General features: G+C 43.6%; 1 protein-coding gene across 1 annotated transcript; it reads left to right on the forward strand.

The window, feature by feature from the left end:
- The first annotated feature begins 228 nt into the window (after positions 1-228).
- On the forward strand, positions 229-16,797 carry rabl6a (RAB, member RAS oncogene family-like 6a). The gene is made up of 16 exons (XM_036529428.1): positions 229-372; positions 1,181-1,805; positions 3,252-3,386; positions 4,906-4,953; positions 6,794-6,846; positions 7,033-7,124; positions 7,697-7,837; positions 8,203-8,308; positions 9,790-9,893; positions 10,066-10,454; positions 11,968-12,124; positions 13,298-13,501; positions 14,074-14,323; positions 15,106-15,289; positions 15,789-15,847; positions 16,168-16,797. Exons 2-16 carry the CDS (start codon positions 1,676-1,678, stop codon positions 16,342-16,344), a joined length of 2,229 nt encoding a protein of 742 aa, XP_036385321.1. The 5' UTR covers positions 229-372; positions 1,181-1,675; the 3' UTR covers positions 16,345-16,797.
- Positions 16,798-22,208: the final 5,411 nt, after the last annotated feature.

Raw genomic sequence — 22,208 nt, forward strand, 5'->3', positions numbered from 1 at the left:
TATTAGTTCTTAAACAGCACGGACTGCACCTTTGTCAGGTGAAACCACGATTCCGCGGACGCACTCAAGGGGCTGACTTGGCTAGCCAAAGCCAACGTTAGACCGTCATACCAAAGATATCTGCCATTAATGATCAACGTAAACATCGCCGTGCCACTAGAGGCGCCACAAGTACTGAAACCACTCAAAAAAGAACTCCATACTCTCCTCTTGGTGATCAGAGTGTGAACGAAGGCTGGAAAAAAATGGTTGCTGCAGTAGACTGATGCTCAGGACCTGTATCAACAAGATGGAGAGGAGAGGGATAGGATCACGGCAGTTCCCTAGGTTATTGGCGCAAGCGATGGAAACAGATGTGGAACACTAAATCACGTAAGCTTCAGCGAAAACTTTAAAACAGATATACGCGATGACTTAGTCAGCTAGCTATACACTGCATTGGGTTGCTCTCGGTTGGAGGACAAAATCCTGGAGACTGATGAAATTTGAATGAGGGCGCTAGCTATCGATGGTAATATGTTGTTTGCTATGTGTATTTGATTTTACTTCTAGTTAAGTAGCCAGCTAGCTACATGGGTCAGTGAAATAACGTTAGTTACCAGTTTATCTACCCAACTTGCTAATGTTAACGTTATGTCACCTATTCATAAAGCTAACGTTAGACATCGGACTAAGCCTCGTTTGACTGGGAGAGGATTCATGTAACCGGCATCATAGTAGCAACTTGCTAGCTAAATATGGTAGTCCACCTAATTAGCTAACAAGCAAGCTAGCTATAATGTTGCGTCCTACCCATCTCGTAGAATTATCGCTAGCTAGCATGCGGGACTCCTGGTTTCTTCGAAAAAGGAAACCTTTAATACTATAGTTAACTTGATAGTTCATTTGTTTTAAAGACACATATTCAGCTAGCCTATGCAACTGATATGACACAGATAGAACTTGCCAAGCTATAGGTTGGTAATCAGCGAAGTAGCCTGCTATGTCTACAGTGTCTTGTGTGCTCTATGCTGTTTTCAATATTAATGAACAAACGTTACCTAGTTCGATAGTCTAGTAAAGAAGAAACCTTTAGCTACGTAGTTAGTATCATTAGCTACACTAAGAATAATACGAACGATTTGTCAAAGGTAATGCCTACAGATATAGTTTAAACAACATAGCCTTTCTCTGTTTGCAGATGGAAACTGGATGGACACCTGCACTGACAGGATCGGAGCACTAATTATTGGTCCTGAGCAAAAAGTCTAGCTTGCTACCATGGTGAAAAGATTGGAGATTTGACTGTCAGTATGAAGGTGGATTGAAATCAGGTTAAAAAGTCCAGTATGAGGAAACAAATTAGATATGACGGGGATGTAGACGTGGCAAAATTCCTGCAGGACGCTCGTCTGCACTTCATGAAGAACCGCTACCGACGACTTTTTTAACCAACGCTTTTTTGCATCATTTCCTATTACTATAGTTAAATACTTGGTTAGCTAGCTACGTTAGCTTGCTACTGGGCACGACTGAACCATGGAATTGTGCAGCTAGCCTGGCTGCATATTGTCTTAACTTTAGCTAGCTAACCTAAGTCATCTCCTGAAGACTTTTTTTGTGTCTCAGGTTTATTGGGAGAGATACATATAGTCATTTTCCAAAGGACATTTTAGTTACCATTTAATTTATCACGATGTTTTCGGCTCTGAAGAAACTGGTTGGCTCCGAACCCGGGCAGCTAAAGGATAAGAACATCCCTGCGGGCCTGCAGTCCATGAACCAAAGCTTGCAGAGACGATTCGCCAAGGGTGTTCAGTACAACAGTAAGTTATGCCGCTCTGCGGTTCAGTTGCATTGGTTCGTGTGACAGTGTCAGTAGTTCTCACGTCAGCGACGGGCTGCAGATAACCTCGCTTGACAGACTTGGTGTGTGTCTGGTAGGCAAGGTTAGGTTAGCAGTAAACATAAACAGCATTTCCACAACTGGGATTGTCCATGAGGTAGCATAAATAGCGCCTGAGGATATTGGTTTTGAAGGAGAATGTTGCACTTTCAAATCTGTAGTGGGACCTGTTGTTGTACCCTTTCAGTTAAATATTCACCTTTGTTAATGGATATAATAATCCATCGTTTTATCAGTAAATTATAAACAATAATTATAAACAAATCTGCTATGTCATTAGTAATTTCAGTTGGGATTACATTATAGCGGGGCAGTAAAATGTTCAAGCTGTTGTCGGAAACTAATGTATGCTCCCTAAAACACATTATTTGTTCAAGTCATAGTATACGAGAAACTGCCTCACCTAAACCGTTTGTGCTTGGATTATAGATTAGAAAAATGATGTGATCCATTTAAGTAATTTTTCATTATTATTGTGAGTAAAGGCAAACCTTCTAATAACAGGCTGTTGATGAAGGCCGTGTTTCTTGTTGTGGATGAATTTACCTAACTACTTATACCATTAATATGCACTTCATTGCAGTAGCGGTCGGTCTGTAACATGTTATAACCCCGTTTTTTAAGTGACCCTTTGGTAACACTGTTAACCATCCGTGTTTTATGCTGTTTTATTTTAGTAGAATAGAATGCCATTGTCATACAAGTTATAGTCAAATGCTGACAAGAGTTTGTACATTTTTGGTTCAGTTTTTATAGCGCTGTGTTCTTCTGATCTGTTCTTTGTAAGTATTCATAGCACTTTAGTGCTACTCTCCGAATCTCCAAGGGCTTTGAGCTTTACTCTTTCAACAAACCATTTCATCTGCTGAATTGCACTTTCAGTCATAAAACAAACCAGGTACAAAACAGCACAGTTTTTACTTGCACCCTTGTTGAAATACATGCTTTCTAATTAATATAGCTATGTGCTGTTTTTGCTATCTTAAATAACATAAACAAGCTAAAAAAAATAGGATATACAGTTAGCAAGAATCTTTCGTTCTTACTTGTGGCACTCTGTTGTCAGTTTTCAGCCATTGCTGGAGGTGTGAAACTGTGGGATATTAACTTCTAAAAAGATGATGTAACGGGACAGTTGCAGAGGCGTTTTGCACTTGGACGCTGAGTTGAGCAGCACCCTCTGGCCCAAGGTGACCTTCTCAGTGCTGACTCAGGGAGTTTTGTGCCCGTACTGAAGCTGGGAAAGTAGCCTTTTCCAAACACCCCATACACTGCAGAGGAGACAGTACTAACAAAGACACATTCAAAAAATATGCTCCATGGGCCTCATCACTGACACTCTGTATCCCCTTTGCCCTTACGCCAGTGAAGATTGTGATTCGTGGGGATAGAAACACAGGTAAGAGTGCGCTGTGGCACCGACTGCAAGGGAAGAAGTTCCTGGAGGAGTACATCCCCACCCAGGAGATCCAGGTCACCAGCATCCACTGGAACTACAAAAGTAAGAGAAACTGCCTTTTGTGGATGTCTGTCCATGTAGGTGGTCTCCACAAGCACTGACCCTAGACCAGTCTAAGATTAGCGGTCATCATGGTTGAAGTTAGTAGATGAGGGCTTGTAAAGCCGATCTTAGGTCTCTCTTTGGGGGATCCTGCTTGTGCATAGACACATGGTGTTTAGTTTGGGTTTCATTAGATGAATCTATCAGCAACCTATAGATGTAGCTGGCTTTCATGCAGTTCTTTCCTCTCACAGCCCAACGTCACTTCCTCTATGTGCAACTGTTTTTTTCATTGACATTGCTCAAGCAATGATAGTGACTGGTCCCTGCCAAGATGCAGCCAGTGGTATAAATAGCAGTGTAAATGAAGCCCCTTTCATCAATGAAGGACTCTGCAGACTGTGCCTGGCTGCTTGTCTTTGTCTGTGTTGGATAGTGTATAGAGAGATATGTACACACATGTAATTGCAAAGAAAAGCAAATTTGGCATTTGAACTTTTATTAAGTGGCTGATTTGTTATTAGTGGGCATTGATAACCTTTCTGTGTGATCACAGATGAAACCTAGTCATTTTTGTGTCACTTCTCGTTCCCTCTGCGTTACTCTCTCATTTCAGGTGTGGGCGCTCTCCAAGGTAATTATTTGATTGAAATTCTTGTTAGCCTGTTAGGTAGCAAAATAGTTAGCCTGCTAATAGGATGGATCAAGCCATGCTCATTGCCTACCAAAGTTGTCACTGTGTGGGAGAGGGGGACTCGAAAAGGGACCATATGTTATATTCCAGGTGTTCGTAGCATTCTGTCCAAAGGCTACTCCCAAACTGAGATTCCTTACATAAAATCAGACCAGCATTACTCCTTTCCTACTGCAGAGCTGGAACCATGCTGGCTCACTACACTCTCTCTCCTTTGTAGAGCTGGAACTAGACTGGCTCATTATAGGGTTATAATGAACCAGCCTGGTTTAGTCTCAGGAGCTGAACCCTTTCATGTTCTGTTCTGATATTCCTATTGCCTGGAGTGTCTGAAATGATTGTAATTCCACTCTCTTTTGTCGTAACTTTTACTTTATTTCTAAGTCTGTACTTTAGCAGCACATTGTTAATGATTAATATTTGATTCTATCTAAAACAAAACAAGAAAATCTACTGCAGTCTTTTGGACCTTTGCTACAGTAGAAGATGCTTTCCACTATAATGGGTGATCTTCACAGGTTCAGAAAAGTACAGTCTCATTGCATTGTAGACTGCCCCCGCTATCGACATGTGACTTTTTTCCCAGCTTGATATGATTCCTGTTCAGTTTTGCTGTTATTTGCTACCCTACCAGGTTAGGAGTCCATTAAGTAGCCACGCAAGCTAACGTATCGACTTACCCCAGAACTGCTCAACTGTTTCGATTCTGTCATTGAGGCACAATATGAGAGTCGCGGCTGCTATTACTGACCTGTGGTTTGCAAGATGTGTGAACGTGCGGCCGTGTCAACTCCTGTGGCTGAACCTCTCTGTGTGTTTCTGCAGCAACCGATGATGTGGTCAAGGTGGAGGTGTGGGACGTCGTAGATAAAGGTGAGTGACGGATGGAGTTGGAGAAAGAGACTTAGTGTGTCACTTTGCTGAGGAGCTTTTCTGTTTTAACTTATTTTTATTTTAGAGCTGGCTTATGGGCAGAGGTGAAGGTTGTGGGGCTGTAAGCACTGTGCCGACCATAGTTGGCATAGTTCTCAACTGGTCTGTTAATGAAAGGAGGCACAAACCAGAGTCATGGGACTGATTGCCTGAGCTTTGTGTGCAGTGAACATAACTTCTGTTTGTGGTCGAGACTTGCGAGAAAGCAGGATACCTCTGTGTAAAAACAGTGAGTGTACAGGTAGGTGTGTGTACGCGCACATGTGTGTGTGAGTTTTTTTCTCCTCTTCTCCAATTGTAACCTAACTCACTCTCTGCCTCTCTGACATCGATTCCAGTCACCCTGTCCTTCTGGTTTGTCCCATGTGTGTATCTCATTTGAATAAATGAATATTCGAAATGAGGCATGAGTTTCATAATCATCGTAATTAATGTTGTTGTCGTTGTTTTTTTCTTTTTGTTCTGCTTCTCTCCTGCAATTCCCTTAGGCCAAAAATACCCTCTTCCTGAAAGTTTAGGTGAGAGTCACGGTAGCCTGTGGAGGGTTAGACTGCTGCTGCATGCCAAGTGTGCTCTTCTGCTTGCTGTTTACTCTCCCCGCAGACGTAGAGTAGAGCCAGGCTTCTGTAAGAGCGCTGTGTGTTTGCAGAAGAGTCAGGGAGGCCAGTTCTTCTGCAGCAGTGGGGAATATTTTCTCACACCGGTGCATGAGAAAGAGGAGGAGACTCACACTTGCGCGTTAAGGCTAGAATTTTCATTTCACACAATTTGATATTCAAATACTCCATTGCTACCAAGATCCCACACATAAATAATTAACCCCCTGCTTCCCCAGGCTGTAACTGAAACTCCACATCTTTCTGTGTGAATAACTCACAGCAGAGACATCTATTCATTCATACTTTGAAATGCGTAAGAGAATGAATTATTCTATGACAGGTCCTTGGGCCCTCCGATTTTGGTTTTTGTTAATTAATGAGCATTTGAATATTAATCGGTCATCAGTCAGGTGGCCTTAGAATGATTCTTTAGTCAGCTCTATCCCCCTTTGGTATGCTCGTGTGTACCTTCCGACATAGCTGCAGAGCACTTGCTCTTGTTCTACATCATGTAATTATGCACAGGACAGCATGTCCTTGTCATGAAAATCAGGAAATGGGTCGAATGGAGCGTTGACAAACACAAGGCACTATTTTTAACCTCGATTGACCTGGTTATGTTCTGATCAGAGAGGCTCGCCGGGAGCTGACCTGCCTAATTAATACGTCACAGCTGTTCCACAAAGAAGGGAGTGCAGTTCTCTCTGAATCATTTGAGCTGTCTAACATGGGCCTCTCTCCTCCTGACTGTGAAATCCAAGCTTCTTCACTGTCCCCTTGTCCCATTTGACACATTTGCTGCTGTTGCTCTCTTGGTTTTGGTTGTACATGAAGCTCTAGTGGATCATACAGAAATGCATAGAGAGCTATGGAGTTTCATTGTAGTCAGAGTACTGAATTATCCCTCAGCCTTGTATCCTAAATATACAAGGCTGCAACTATCCAATACAGCACATGCACTCTGTCAAATGGCAATATCGCATCGTTGGATACAAGATGAAGCCTGCACTCGAAGGTGCAGCTTTTAACCAGACGTCATGCACCAGTTCAACAGAAATGATTGGAATGATCTTGCTGTTGCAGTGCCTTTTGTGCATTTGGCGTGGAGCTTTGTGTGTGCGAGAGGTGGTGATTTGTCTCTCTTATGCTTTCCCAAATGTATTTCTTCATATCCACTGCAGGCAAAGGAAAGAAGCGTGGCGAGAGCCTGAAGCTGGAAAACGAGCCTCAGGAGGTAAGCTCTTGGGCCTCTGTCTCATTCTGACAGCTGTGGTTTGACTGAGGATAAATTCTTATCCTTTAACATAGTTAATTTAACTGGGCTACTGAACAAAAGCTGTGGTGTGATTGTGTAACAGCAAAGTGCACTCAGAACTGACCTCTGAGTAATGCCTCTCTGTATTTTCTGTGCGTGCTGCAGTCTGAAACTGAAATGGCCCTGGATGCAGAGTTTCTGGACGTGTATAAAAACTGCAATGGGGTTATCATGATGTTCGACATCACTAAACAATGGTGAGAATCGCCTGTGGGAGGTGAGCTGTCCCACTATAGCTGTACAAGGACACAACCATTGGGCCACAAGGTGCAGAGGAACTAGGTCAACATAGGGCAGTGAATGTTATCACACTTTAAACCTGGATATGGTACATATGATTGCCTCATCTCAAATGGAAGAACCCTTGATAAATTAAGAATAACTGTGTAAAAATACACAGTTATAGTTTATATAATTTTTGAGGTGATTCTGCAATGTTGAAATGGGCTTAACCCAAAAAAGGAAATAGGTTAGCAAGTTTTTCATGGACCCCTTCAGAGTTTCGTGCTCTACATTGAATCATTTGCTCTGAAAGAATTACATAAAAGTAATACTAGACAAAGGGAGTTGAATAGATAGATTGATTGTCCTCCCTTCCTTTGTCTGCAGTGAGAATATGATGTGTTAAAAGTGGACAGAGAGTAGCACAGGGTGAAAGCCCCAACACCTCGTGTACTTCCTGTTTTAGGTGGAACACAAAAAATCTCTGATGGGAGAGAGATGTCATTGACTTGCCCTCTGTGACATGCTGCTCACCACCCTTTTGCAGGACGTTCAACTACATCCTGCGGGAGCTGCCCAAGGTGCCCACCCACGTGCCCGTGTGCGTGCTGGGCAACCAGAGGGACATGGGCGAGCACCGCGTCATCCTGCCCGACGACATCCGAGACTTCATCTCCGGCCTCAACAGGTAGGGGGCGCCACGCAGTCACGTAAGTTATTGGGCCATTAAAAAAAAAAAAAAAAAACAGGAGAGTGCACGGCTGCTGGAAGGAGATTGGCAACTGTTGAGCCTTTGGCAGGAAAATGGTTTTGTCGCACTGGCTTTAAGTGCTTTTGACTCCCAAACCGCATTACCCTGGGACAAAAAAAAAAAAAAAGCATAAATGTTGCAGCTGGATTCAAAATGCTGTTTTATTGCCACCATTTATTTTAAAGGACTGGAAAGGTCTTGCTGTCCAAAGAGGCGAGCTCATGGCTTGGCTGTGGGCGCATCAGCAGCTGGACTGCCACTCTCTGATGCATTAGCTCATCCACCTGTTGTTCTCCCTGCAGACCTCTGGGTTCCTCCTACATCCATTACGCCGAGTCTTCTATGAAGAACGGCTTCGGCCTGAAGTACCTCCACAGATTCTTCAACATCCCTTTCCTGCAGCTACAGGTCAGTCACTGGCTGTTGTCAGGTGGGTGTGGATGTCTGTGCAAACCAGGTTCTGCTGGCTGCTGTTACTATGAATAAATAACGTGAAGAAGGAGCAGCCAGAACCTTGTTAGACTTCGCATGTCCGCCCCAAATGCCTCATATGTGATGTTAATATACTGCACACAGCTTGGCTCCTATAGTCTTCTCCAGTGGCCACTCCCATCTCTCTCCAGTACAGGCCTTGCAGGTACTATTAAATACGTAGTTTCCTGTTGTTCTTGGCATTGTGTTTTGTTAATTTAGCATGGCTGTTTTTATTACAGTTGAAAGGGATGTGTTGGGGCACATGCACTTGCAGGTGTTATTGTGGCTCTGTGTTTCTGGGCAATGTCTGTAGGACAACAAGATGATATGATTGGCTGCAAGGGGATGCGGTATATGATTGGTTGTCAGATGATGCGATTGGTTGCAAGGCGGTTTAATGACACGGATAGGTTGCAGATCTGTTAGATGGTGTGATTGGTTGCAGGGCGGTATGATGATGTGATTGTTTTGCTGCGAGCTTCACTGGGAGCCTGCGGTGATGTTTTTCCGATGTCCTCCGTAGGGTGAATTTGAGCTCATCAATCTTTCAGCGCCCAAGCCAGCCTCTTGTTTTCCCTCCTGGAGGATCCATTTCATGTAGTTATCATACAGTGAGGGCTGTGAGAGTCTGCAGGTCCCAACACTACCAGGCTGTTCCCCCTGGGCTTATTTCAGTGACCTTAGCTTTAGCCTCCCATCTAGACCACTACTACTTAGCTCCAGTAGGCCTGGAACTGCTGCCATTGTTGGTATTGGCCCTTAAGGTTTTAAGGGTTTTTTTTTTTCACCACGCGGGAAGTAACTTCTTTATTCCACGCTCTTGTAGTCAATGAAAACTGAAAATTTTGTGTGATGTCATGATCAAGCATTATTATCCTGCCATCTTGTACTTTTTCTATTAATAGCTTTGCTTGTGCAATTTTGTAGTCAACTAGATTTTCCCCAGTGATATCACACATTATGGTCTTATAACTTACTGCATTCTACTTACTTTAGATAACTGTCTCCTTTACAGCTGTATGTAGATCCTTGTTCCATTTTCAGCATTACTACTTTATTTCATTCATTCATTGTTCCCCCCACTGCCAGTTTCACCCCATAACCCTCAGGCCTAGAGTCCAGAACTCAAACTACTCCACCGCACTGCTACCCTCAGTAGCTGGGTGTCTTGTTGCTCCTGTGGTCATTTGAAACCTTGGAATGCACCTGTGGTAGGCCCGTTCCGTTAGCGATGACACGGAAACAGGCTGAACAGAGGGCCCTTGCTGATCAGCTGGTTGGTTGACTCATTCAAGGGTTTTGAAAACCACCCCACCTCTCCACCCGAGCCTGGCTGTGGATCCCATGCTCCTGTGTTGTGTTGTTATGGGTGGTCATGTACGGTCACCCGTTCCCAGCGATGCCTGTCTCTGCAGAGGGAGACGCTCCTGCGGCAGCTGGAGACCAATCAGCTGGACATCGACGCCACGCTGGAGGAGCTGACTGTCCAACAAGAAACTGAGGACCAGAACTATGACATGTATGTACACACACACACACACTCACGCTGGCACGCACACACAGACCTACGACGTGTTCGTCCACATGTATAGGTGTAGCCATTCATGTGTTGCCTAATGTTTGTGGTTTCTTGAGTGTTGCATGTAGTCTGTAGTGCAGTTTTAAAATGGCTCATTCTCTTAAACTCCCAGCTTCTTGGAGATGATGGAAGCTCGTGGCAAAGGGTACAGCTCTCCGGGCCCAACCAATGGCCAGAGCCCGTCCTCAGGGTCCCAGTCCCCCATTGTCCCCCCAAGCGGAGCCTCCACAGCCAGCTCCAGCCCCAGCAGCCCCCAACAGCCCCTCCCCCCTCAAATCCTCCCCCCAGCCCCTGTCCCCTCCCCCTCAGCACCTCCCCTCTCCAGCGCCGCAGTGCCCCCTGCTGCCCAGCCCCAGCCCCCGCTCCAGCAGCTGGAACGTCCCGTCCCAGCCTCCACACCCCCCGGGGCCCCCGCCACTGCACCCCCCCAGCAAAAACGTGGTTTTATCTCGCGCCTCTTCGGGACCTCCACCACCCAGGAAGCCCCAGCAGGTAAACCAGGTGAGTCTGCTCTGGCAAGCCCCTCTCCTGAGTCAGTGTCAGCAGAGAGGTTACCTTCACATTGATAAGTCTTGCCTCTTCTGTATTTAATAGGTTTTCCAGTTTAAGATCACCTATTCACAAATGATTGATGTTTACATAATGCTGTCTGTTAATCTGTACAATTCATAAAAATAACTTCATATGAATATTTTTTAATTAATAATTTTGAGAGATTGGGGATAGGATTTTATCTTCTTGTCATAACTAGAATAATTTCATGTCAAGTAGACACCAAAGTAATACTGTATTAGATGTGATATGTTAAAAGGGAGTTAGCTGGTGTTGTATGTGTGATCCTTATTTAAATTGACATTCTTTTTCATTTAAAGTAAATATGATTATTTAATCATTATGATAAAGAATTAATACAATTCAAGTGCTTAGGGGAACAACGTCAGTGCCCCCCCAGGGAATCAGGCCTGCCACATTTGGGTTAAAAGCCCAGCAATGTGATTTAAGCTTTGGTTAAATCTTGGGTAAGGCCACAAGGTAAGCATTAGAAAAGATATTTTAGTAATATGGCTAAGTTCTTCTGTTGAGATAGACAGGCATATTGAATACTACAGAGTCACGAAATGCAGAGAGAAAGCATGCATGTCACATCTAGCCGCAGTTATATGGGAACATTAAATGAGAACGGTCTCACTAATCAGTTGCACATGCCAGTGAAGCTGTAAATACAACATGTTGCTGTGCAAGCACTTTACTTAGCAGGTGCCCTTATCAGGGGTCATCACACACTGTCCATTTATGCAGCTAGATCAATCAGCAGGTGCCCTTATCAGAGGTCAGCACACGCTGTCCATTTATGCAGCTAGATCAATCAATCGATCAATCAATTTAGGTGAAATGCTTCGCTCAAGGGAGCAGTGGCGGTGCGCAGCCAGAGACTCAAACTTGCAGCCCCCAGCTCCACTAATACGTGTCCCGCTGAGGGGCGGTGTGGCGACCGTCAGCCCTTGCACAATGATGAGTGACCGATGAGGGGGCACCGCAGACCCTCTGAGCTACCAGCTCCTGCGTCCGCTCCGTTCCGCTCCGCCGCCCGGGCTGCTGCATTGCAGTCTCTGGCAGCAGGCTGTTAACCCCTAGCGTAACCGCGTGCTGATCACCCTGCAGTCTGGTGCTGCTAGGGCTCCCCTCGCCTCGCAGCCTTTTTAATCTGTGATGTCCTTCGCTGAATTTCAAGGGTGTCTTAAATGTGTGTTTATCGTGAGCCAATGGCAATCAGTCTGGTAGCTCTCGGTCCGTGCAGTGTGTGAAAGCGTGCTAAGTGTGTTCCATGCTCACAGTGTAGCTCATTTTGGCAGCGCTGGGGTATTTTGTTCCAGTCATAGAGCTGTCACCTCACAGAAGACTCCTTAATTTAGTGGGTTACCAGTAGGTGGCGTAAAAGAGCTTTCTTCCAAGAGCACAATGTCACTCAGTTCGCAGAACACTACTCGGAATGACACTTTGCATCCGTCCCCAGACGGGCCGTCACCTGCGGCCCCCGAGGTCCCGCCCAAGGTAAACAGCGTGGACGACTTCGTACCGGATGAGAGTCTCGACCGGAGCTTCCTGGAGGACAGCGGCACGGTGAAGGCCAAGGGGCGGCCCAAGCCGGCAGTCACCGCAGACAGCGACAGGTAAACATGCAGATAACATCCTTAATCTTTTTGAGTGTCACAGAAACCTTGTGTCAACATCTTGGACCAATTTAATTTAGTTTAATCAATGCGTACCTGATTACATGCAGTGACGCTTGTTACACAATTTCTGCTGTTCCCGTTTCTCCCACAATGCATTTAACCCTCACATAGTGTGCGCCGTCAGTCATCGTTACAGAGCCCTAGCCTGATTCTTAAGAGCACCTCGTTCCATTGGAGAAGGCTTACTGCGGGAGCTGTAATAAAGGGAAGCATTAATAATAAAAGTAAACGTGACAGAGCTGGAAGGAGGCAGGCCATAAATGAGATAATGCATCCTGAAGGGATGAGCTGGATGGGAAGTGATCCCTGAAGCACACTCTCTCGCCCCGCTGGACCGCATCCAAACCGCTCTTCTCGTAATAAAAGACCGTGAAAAGCGGCCTTGAAGCCGTGCGGATGCTGCACTCGCGTCGCCCCTAGAGCGGAGGTGAAGCACTGGCCCTCCGCTGACTCGTATTTTTTTGTTTGGGATTTTGAATGTTTAAAAAAAAAGGCTGCAGTATCCAATCGCCAGATAAGGGTGTCTTGTGTCTGTGTCGGGAGTTAAGAACAGCTCTGATCAGAGCTCTTCTGTGGCCGTGGCTTACCTGTCCTTTCCTTTCCATTTAAGTGTTTTCATGGGCGGTAGAAGCGCGGGAATCTTGAGGTGACCTGCTGTACTTTGGAAGCGTGCAGGAAATTCCATCCCCCTCAAGCCGCAGTGAGAGTCTGTGCCTTCTGTGGCTGCCTGCAGGACTCTGCTCTTTCTACCTGGAAATGCTGCAAAGCATTTGTATTTGATGAGACTTCGCTTGAAAAGAAACTAAGGGCAATTTTTACCCACCCGAATGGGCAAATTGTCTTTATACTCAGCCCGATATCTTTGCCTGTCAGAGATTGTGCCCCTCAAAAGCAACTTCATTTCTAATGTCATTGGTTTTATTGAAATTATTTGTATTATTATTTGTATTATTTATGTAATGTCTTGCAACATCCAAGGTCTGAACATCTGTCTTCAAATGGAACTCGATCGGTGAGGCAATTGGTGTGTAGTTAAAGCTGCTATGTGAATTAGAATTTGATCAATCAATTAAATGACGAATTGTCCGCACTTCCTTTCCCAATGTATAGCGATGGCGAAGGTCGTGGGGGGAACCCCCTGGTGGCGGGGTTCCAGGACGATTTGGACCCTGATGACAAGGTCCCGTCCAAAGCCCCGCCCCCAGTTACTGTCCCTAGCGTGGGGATCACCCTGTCTAGCGACGAGGAGGAGGAGAAGCGGGCACCCCCGGTGACACGACACGAGGACCTGGACAGCGACCCAGACACCAAACGGTAAGGAGTCTCACACAGTCAGGCCACCATCACCAGCTGCAGCAATACAGATCGCCCAGTAGGAAACAGGAAGTGAGAATGCTCGAGGCTGTTCTGTAAAAGAAAATGATCATTTAATTCTCAGTCAATGTCATTAGGAATTTTTGTTCCACCATTGGAAATCTCCAGTGGAGACAATTCTGTCAAATTCAGTATCAGAAAAGTACCTCCAGGGAAAGTTTAAAGGCTGTAGTGCCAAGCAAATACTAAGTACAAACAAATAAGATTTGTGTGTAAGTAGCATATTTACTTGTTTTTTTATTTTTTGAGTGAACCAGTTATTAATGAGCAAACCAATCTGACATTAGTGAAACTATTTTTTCTGACTATTCCAATGCAGATGTTTACTGTTTTTTTTTCTTTGTGATGTCTTAGATGTGTGGAATAAATGCAAGACAAGTTGCTGAAAATGCAGTCAAGTCCTATTCTGCTATGTTTTGTTCAGCCCTAATCTTAACAGTACAGGGTGTCTCATTTACCATTCAGTCCACCGTAGGTGTGTTTTTAATGAGGCATTTTTATTCTGGGGTTAGCTCTGCCGTGCAGACTCAAAGCAAACCCAGAGCGTCAGAGAAGAGGCCACCGTCACATCCCCAGGACAAAGCCAGGGGGCTGAGGGCAGAGCCCGCCCCTGTGCAGCCAGGACGCCCCAGCAAGAAGGGGGGAGCCGCGGAAGTGGAGTCCTCAGACTCCGAACACGAGGCGCCGTGCGCTAAGCAGATGCTCTCCTACGTCATGGACGACCCCGACTTTGAGAGCGAAGGCTCAGACAAAATACAGAAGGTAGGGCTGCCATTTTCTCCCCTCAGAACACTTGCTCTGCCCACAGAAGTAAAAATAAAATAATGTATGACTGGATATATCTACAAAGTGGTTTATTAAAAATGATCAGCAGCTGAATAGTCACACCCAGCAAGTGGGCTGCAGTTTAATGAGAATTCTCAAGTGAGGGACAAAAGGGAAGTCCAAATCATATACACTCGCTTCTTTTTCTGACAGTGCTTTCTTTCATTCTTATAAAGGGGGTGGGGCTGTATTTCATTCTGAAATTTTATTTATTTTATCTTTTGTTTGCTTTTGTTAGTTTGAACAGCCCCCATTTACCTAGCAACAATACATAAGAATGTATTCTGTGAATGTATGACAGGCTGTTCAGACCCTCTAGGCATGAACATTGAGGGGTGTCTACCTCCATTGTAAATCATAGTAAACTGTCCTTTAAATAATTTTGACGTATGTCCTCGTGTTCTTTTCACAGAACTCGGGTCTTGAAATAGTTTTGGAGTTAACTTTATAAATGCCTTGTAAACCCTTGTAACATATTAAAACTTTGATCAGATGCTCCCAAGTCTCTTTTTGATTCAGCTCAAAAATGGTACTCACTCCAAAACCTGAAGGGGTTCATCGGTTCCTCTTTCCCGTAGAGCTCTTGTGAATCATCCCTGTAACCCTAAGCACTCTTTTCAGATCCTGTGTGGTTGGGTAACTGTGAACCCCTCGGTGCTGTCTCTCAGGTGTAATGATTCTGAAACTGCTCCGTTGCCATCTGTTTCCTGTGTTCAAAGGTATCGTTCACGGCAAGGGACGATCTGCCAGACCTGTCGGACGATGACCTCCCCGCCGCCATGGCCAAGGAGCCCCTGAAGCCCACCGTCCTCTCCTTCAAGAGCAAGAACGAAACCGACCTGTTTGGACTGGGCTTTGAGGAATCCACGGCCAAGAGCAAAGACAGCAGCGAGGACCAGGAAGGCATGTTACCTTCACGCTCTGCACTGCCCTGCCATTCGTCTTCTATCATTCCCCTGCTGAGCTCCCTCTCCCAGCCCCTCCCTGCCACACCCATCATTCCCTACTCATCCCACCTCACCCTGCCCCATACAGCTCTTCCATAACATACCATCTTATCTTTTCCCTCCCTGCTTTAGTAACACAGGACCAGTGTTTAGGATGCTCTAATTTAAGGCATTTAAAGGCATAAAATGGAATATACCATTGGTTATTTACATCTTCCATTTTACTTATTTTTACACCAAAACAGAACAAAAAACTGCTTTTGTTAACCTCTTGTGACCAAAGTAAAACAATGGCTTGATGCTTATGAAGTATGACAGGTTATATGAGAGTGTGTGCTTCTGGATAAAAATGTTTTGAGACACTCCATGCCAATGAAAGCTAGTCTCAGAAGATTTCAATATGAACTTAAGTCTTTGAAATGCAAATACGTGTATATAATTATTTATCCTTCTAGATAAAGAGAGCAAACACTCTTCAAAGGAGAAGAAGAAAAAGAAGAAGAAAAGTAAAGAGGTAAAGAGATGTTTCTGAAGTAATAGCAGATTCATTTCAATGCCATCGTCAGGACATAGATGCTTTTAAGGCTTTGAAGAAACTGCCAGAAACTTGATGAATTTTTCTGAATTGTATCAATTTATTTTCAGTTTCTCAACAGTCCAAAGCAGTGCCCACTCTTTTTTTATTTCTAGCAGTCAAAAGATCGTTGTTTAGGCAGATGGTCTTGTTACATGACAATTATTCAGATTCACTTGCATGGCCAAGTAGCAGATTATTCAGCATAAAGACAGTGACACCGTTCCGATTCCTGTAAAGCCTGTCTCAATTCCTCACAGGAGGAAGAAAAAAGCAGCAAAAAGAGAAACAAACACAAAAAGAAGGAGAAAGAGGAGGCAGGGACAGGAGATGAGAAGAAGAAGAAGAAATCAAGGACCAAGAAGCCCAGCGACGTGGACGACCTGGAAGCCTTCCTGGCAGGAGGGGAGGGGCCAGGAGACTATGAGGCGCTGTAGAACCTCTGATCCAATCAGGGCTTGAGCAGTTAAGGGAGGTGTGGTAAAAGGTGTGGTCTTTTGATATCAAGCCTCAGTGAGTCTTTGACAAGCTGAGTACCACCCCGGGTTACACGTCACCTTTCCTGAGTCCGTACAGCCTGTGTGGGTTATTGTTATCTTCAAAGCTGTTTTTTCCTTCCCCCATCAACACTTGCTGCTGCTGCTCCGAAGACAATTGATGGGTTGTGGAGAGGGGAGAGAGTAGGGCACTCTTGGAGGCTATGGTCACACAGTTGTTCAGTGTGGAGGAACTTAATTATGCTTTTAATTTCTACAGCACCCTTCCTCTGTGGACTTCTTTTGTGTGTGTTTTTTCCTCCTCTATACTTTCCTCCCAGAGTGGACCACTTTAAATGTTTATTTTCCATCTCCAGCTTCCTGTGTCTACTGCAGGCATTTATTTAGAGCATGCCCCTGTGAATTGTGGGTGGAATTTCTCTTCTGTCACAGTAGGTGTCTCACAGTGAAACACATTTTGGTGTCGACCATTGTCGATATTGAGTAATTTGTACTTTCCAAAAAGCGAAAAATTTGCTTGGCTCCTTCATGTGATGTTATTTTGTAAAATAACGGTTTAAAAAGTCATTTTTAAGCTTTTTTTCCCTCAATGTATTTCTCTTTCAATAGTGACCAAATAATGAGTTTAGGATTCAGCAGAATACATACATACAATGCACATACACTACAAAATGCTGAGGAGGGAAGGGGTTCTGAGTTTACATCATTAGATCATCAGATATTTGTGTATTATTCTGCAGATCCATTGTCACATGTAGTTTTTTTTGTTTGTTTGTTTGTTTTGTTTCTATTTTAATTCAATGCCTTAAAGGAAGTGTGTTCTTTATATTTAACTGAGACTGACTGGAAAGCGTGGTCATGGAATGGTGCTGAGGGGCTGAAGGTCCTTCCGTTGGTTCACGCACCCTGGCAGCAGAAGGAATGTGGAATCTAATACAGACGGACGGTGTGTCCTGCGAGAATGTTACATGAGCAAGAGGGCAGCTTTTCGTTTCATTCAGAGCTGCTGTATCGTCCAGTTCTGTTCATTTATTTTTTAACCTTTTTCCAAAACACCTTCCACTGGGATTTTGTGCAATTCAGCTGCCTGCAACAATTGTGGATTTTTTTCCCTTGTTTTTCTTTTACATAGACGTTCAGCACAGTATGCAACATTTATTTTCTGCTGTAAACTTTGTTTGTGTATCACTTTTGTGTTGTGTTTATTTCTGTAACACTATGGCTCTAAAGCTCAGTTGTAAAGAACCAGTTTGTGTTTATAATGACAGGGAAGCCAGGGTTCACAGGTGTAACAGCAGCAGTTGGTTCTCCCTTAACTTTCTCTGAACGATTTCAATGAGAGTTATTTGTCTTGTGTTAACACTTCTTCGCAAGTTTGGTCATGTGTCATAAATTTGGGAAAAGAATGGATTTGTAAAAAATGTCATCATACTTCCTGTCTATTATCCAGATTGAAGGACAAAGTACCAGAGCAGTTAGACTGAAGACCCCCCCCCCCCCCCCCCCCCCCCACCTCGAAAGGAAATAATAATTGCCTTTGCTATGCGAACATAATTTCTGTCAGACTAACAAGAATTATCTTTCAAAGCCCTGTTAAATTAAGGAATGCCCTTTGTGACAGCTCTGTGAAGACTAATTTACCATTTTATCTGGTTTTAATGAAAAAAATGAAATGTTTTTGCATTCCACTATATGTTTTCAAAATTTTCTCAAAGGCATTTGATATACATGTTAAACATTCTACTTTTTAAAAGGGGTCCTTGGCTTGGCTTCTCAGGAGAAATGTCTGGTATCAACAGACATACACAAGACAAATCCCTGTTTTTTTTTTTGGTGCTTTCTTTAAGAAAGGCAGTGGCGTGGGTGATTTTTGGCAACATCAAGTTACTGCAAATAGTTTTGGAAGACAGACCAGCCTTATACCTACTGCTCACATAGCGGTTTCCATTAGGTGGCACTCTCTGTAGTGTCTGCAGAGCCACTAGAAAACGAAGACCAGTGTTGCCCAGAAAACATAGGCATTTTTGAAGATGATGTTTCAGACACCCTTTTTGGTGCTGGAGAGTTGAGGGGATCAGGGTGTTCAGATATCAGAAGCTGGTTTGGGTTGGGGAGCAGTCTGTTCTTTGGTTGTCTCATCCTTCTCATTTCAAACTGGCATTTTACTGCATTGTTGGTAATTGTGTTCAGAACAGTGTCATTCCGCCTGTTTGCTGTGAGCTAACCACTTTTTGCTGTTAAAGAACTCCGTTAATGTTGAATGTGACGATGTCAACCCTGCTCCAGGGGACAGACTTAACATACCTCTCGTTGTAAAATCTAGTTACGGGGGGGGGGGCGTCAAAATGCAAACTACACTGAAATTTTGTATCTGATAACGGTACGTGTTCACTGTGACATCACGCCTGGTGACGTGGCTTCTTTCAGGGGGGAGGAGAGTGAGATTGTGTACCTTGTACCCAGGATCATGGTATTTTGCATGAAATTCAGAAGTGGGTGTCCTTCGTGTTTGACATTTCTATCCAGATGAGATTTGTTCAAATTTATATCAGCCCCTGAAAACCAGCACAATGCAGAGGTTTATGAAGAAGTCTGAAATACTGTGCCCTTTCTGTGGTGATAAACTGATGGAGCACGTGAAGCACATGGCTTCACGCAGAGCAGCCATGTGTTTGTAACAGCTAGTAAATGGTTTTAAATGGCATGGAGGAGCTGTCAAAGGCAAGCTCTAAGCCCTTCTGTTTTACTCCCATGGTACATGCTTTGAATGATTCTTTCAGTTATATGTTACTTCTGAATACAGAATTGCACATTTCTGATAGCATAAGGTACACTCCATGTGTGTGCATTTGTATGTGTGTGTGTGTGTGTGTGTGTGTGTGTGTGTGTGTGTGTGTGTCATTTCTTGGTTTGATATAACCATTTATTCCAGAATCCAGTCAATTCAGAACAAAGAAAAATGCACTTCTGTAAACCTGCATTTATCAACGTGTGGACAGCAGGTCAACAGGACATGTGGTCCCTTTTCATTCCGTGATGGTTTGAGTTGTCTGTACCTCTGGGACTATGCATTGGTCTCAGGCACTCCTGTACCTAACTACCTTGTCTTTACATATACACAATATGTGTGTTTGCTCTGAAAATAATGTTTTTGTTTTTTTTTTTTCCTCAAATGACTCGGATGTATTGTTTGAAATATGTAAAAGAAATTAAATATGTAAATTATTAACCTGTAATATTTTCTTCCCATGAAATGCTTCCATCTACACACTGTATGTGGTCCTGTGTTGAAAAATGTTTAATAAATGCAAACATATTTTCTTCTTAGGTTCACTTTTCGCTTTTTTATGTGTGTTAAGCAGTGATCTACAGACTAACAAGCAAAACAGCAATACCTGTAGAGCAACATTATTTGTAAAATTAGAAACACTCCAGTATAACATTTAATGAGATAATTGAATCAGAAATCATTGGTATGTGTTTGTTACCCTTATCTATTCAATATTGTTCAATACTTGGTCATTAATTAATTCATTGTTAAAGGCCTACTTTTAATGGCACATTTCTTCTAGCCACAGGGAGGTACAGCAATTTTGTCTTAATTTCTAAAGTTTATATCTATGTCATGCATAGAGTGGAGTTCAGGTACAGAAGTAAATTAATCTACAGGCAAGAAGTAAAGCAAATGGAATTTTAGTTAAGAGTTGATTCATTTTGTAAAATGGTTCCACAGCCAGTTAAGTGCCTTTTTCTGGAGCATAGTAAGCAGTCTATTTGGGATTCAAACCGATACCCAGAGCCGATATTGCATATCCTGCCCTCATGCATAATACAATACACCTTTTTATCATAAAAGTAATTCTTTCCAATCTGCAAAACCAACTGGCTCAGAAGTGTATTTGGATATGTTGTGAAGGTTTGCCACCAATTTTTATTCTCGCCAGTCGTCCTAATGAGGATTCATTAATTGGAATCAATATTTCATTCAGATGAGATCCTACACCTAACGGCTGAATTAAAGGCTGCATAGCCCTGGGGGGGGCTGCTGTCCTGCAATTTAGGCACGATAAAATGCCTGGTGGAGCATCCTTTGTGCATTTTAGATCTATGTAGAAATGTAATTCCAAAGAAACAGCAGTCTGAGTACACACAGGGGCATCATCAGCAGGGATAAGCACCACAGCTCAGACAGTCCCTCTCCACTGCCAAGCACACAGCCTGCGGCCTGCCAAGAAGCTTCACAGAGCCCTAAAAATGATTTCACTGGTAATGAATTGATCTGTACCCAGCGAAAAATACCTCTGGACAAAACCGGTCCTGTGTCTACACTGTCTCATGTTTTTGTATGTTTTATTTATTTTTTTTGTGCCTGTGAGAGAAAAACACAGTTTACCTCAATTTCTCGTGATACGAGGGACCTTTAAGAATAGCAAAGTTCTGCCAGTTCTAAACCACAAGCATTTTGTTTTTGTCACCACCTGAAGGAAACAATGTTTACATTTTATGTTATATATGCCTGAGGATTATATTGTTTATTCATGCCTGTAAATTCCCCATATTCCATGTATGCCTGATTTATATGTGCATACCAAAAACATATTTGTATAACTCATGAGGGATGGTGATGTGATTCACACATGATTCATTAACATTACTATAAAGTGTTGTGGTAGAACTGCTGGGCCAGCGGTGGGGGTGACTGATTAAAGGTTTGAGTACTGGATGGAAGCTATAACTGTGCACATTTCCCAAGGTTACTCATGAAACACAATTCACCAAGGGCAGTGAAACTTGCCCTGTTTTCCTTACAGAGCACAGCTACCGACCTACTACAGCTAGCGTGTAGCCACCTCTCACAAAGCAGTCACAGAGATCACCCATATCTCCAATACAGCTGGAGTTGCCCTGTCTCCCTAACAGTGCACATCTACTGATTCAGTACAGCCCTGTAGAGTTCAAGTTTTCCTGTCCCCTTCACAGAATCCATTCACTCACCCAGTACGGTTTTAGCTGCCCCATCTCTCACACCCACTTTTATGACACCATATGAATCAATTAAGCACCAAATCTGACAGCTCATCTGTAGCCCATACAGTGCATCTCAGCACAGAGCCAAAAGCAATTTGTCTTTTTTTTCCTGTACGGCCTGAATTCCATCAGCTGTGTAGGTTATTAGAAATGTGAGGGGAATATTTTATTTTTAGCATATTATTAATATATTTCGCTTCTTTTTGTGACAGGCACAGAATGTGAGAACGTGATAAAGCCTATCGACTGAACACAGGGGGAAGGAAAGGACATCTCAAAGACTGAGCGTCCCCTGGTCACGATGCATGTGATTAAATGACAAAAAACACATTACTCATGAAAACTTGGTGGTGAGAATAAATGTAATTTTTAAAATCAGGGAATGCTTAAGAAGTTAGAACTCACTGATGGGAAAATGCATAGAAAATTGGGAGAGTACGGAGGAAAGTGAAGGTCTGTACATTCATTGCATGAACTGCAGAGACATCAGGTTGTTCCTCTAGTTTAATAAAAGGCATGCTAACGTGAAAACGAACTAAGAGAGGCAGCTAATGGCAAAACCTGCTTTGATGGTTTCTCAGTGGTATTTAGTATCCAGTCTTGCATTCCCTTTTAAGGCTGACTGCAAGAGTCATAAACATTATTTTAAAGACTCATAAAAGATGAGCAGAGTGATGGTGCACAGTCTTCATAATAAAACAGATTTATCACACTGCAGTGGCCTGAGGTTCCAAAATGGTTCAATCCCATTGGCTGCCTGGGACCAGTCGCCTGGG

This window comes from Megalops cyprinoides, chromosome 5 (assembly GCF_013368585.1).
Source record: "Megalops cyprinoides isolate fMegCyp1 chromosome 5, fMegCyp1.pri, whole genome shotgun sequence".
Lineage (NCBI taxonomy): Eukaryota > Metazoa > Chordata > Actinopteri > Elopiformes > Megalopidae > Megalops > Megalops cyprinoides.

What these genes read in the sequence shown, in the direction of transcription:
- rabl6a (XM_036529428.1), top strand. Translation starts at nt 1,676, where the DNA reads ATGTTTTCGGCTCTGAAGAAACTGGTTGGCTCCGAACCCGGGCAGCTA. An exon ending in GAGGACCAGAACTATGACAT is followed by an intron (nt 9,894 to 10,065) that starts GTATGTACACAC and finishes TTAAACTCCCAG; the next exon opens with CTTCTTGGAGATGATGGAAG. An exon ending in GCTCAGACAAAATACAGAAG is followed by an intron (nt 14,324 to 15,105) that starts GTAGGGCTGCCA and finishes CTGTGTTCAAAG; the next exon opens with GTATCGTTCACGGCAAGGGA.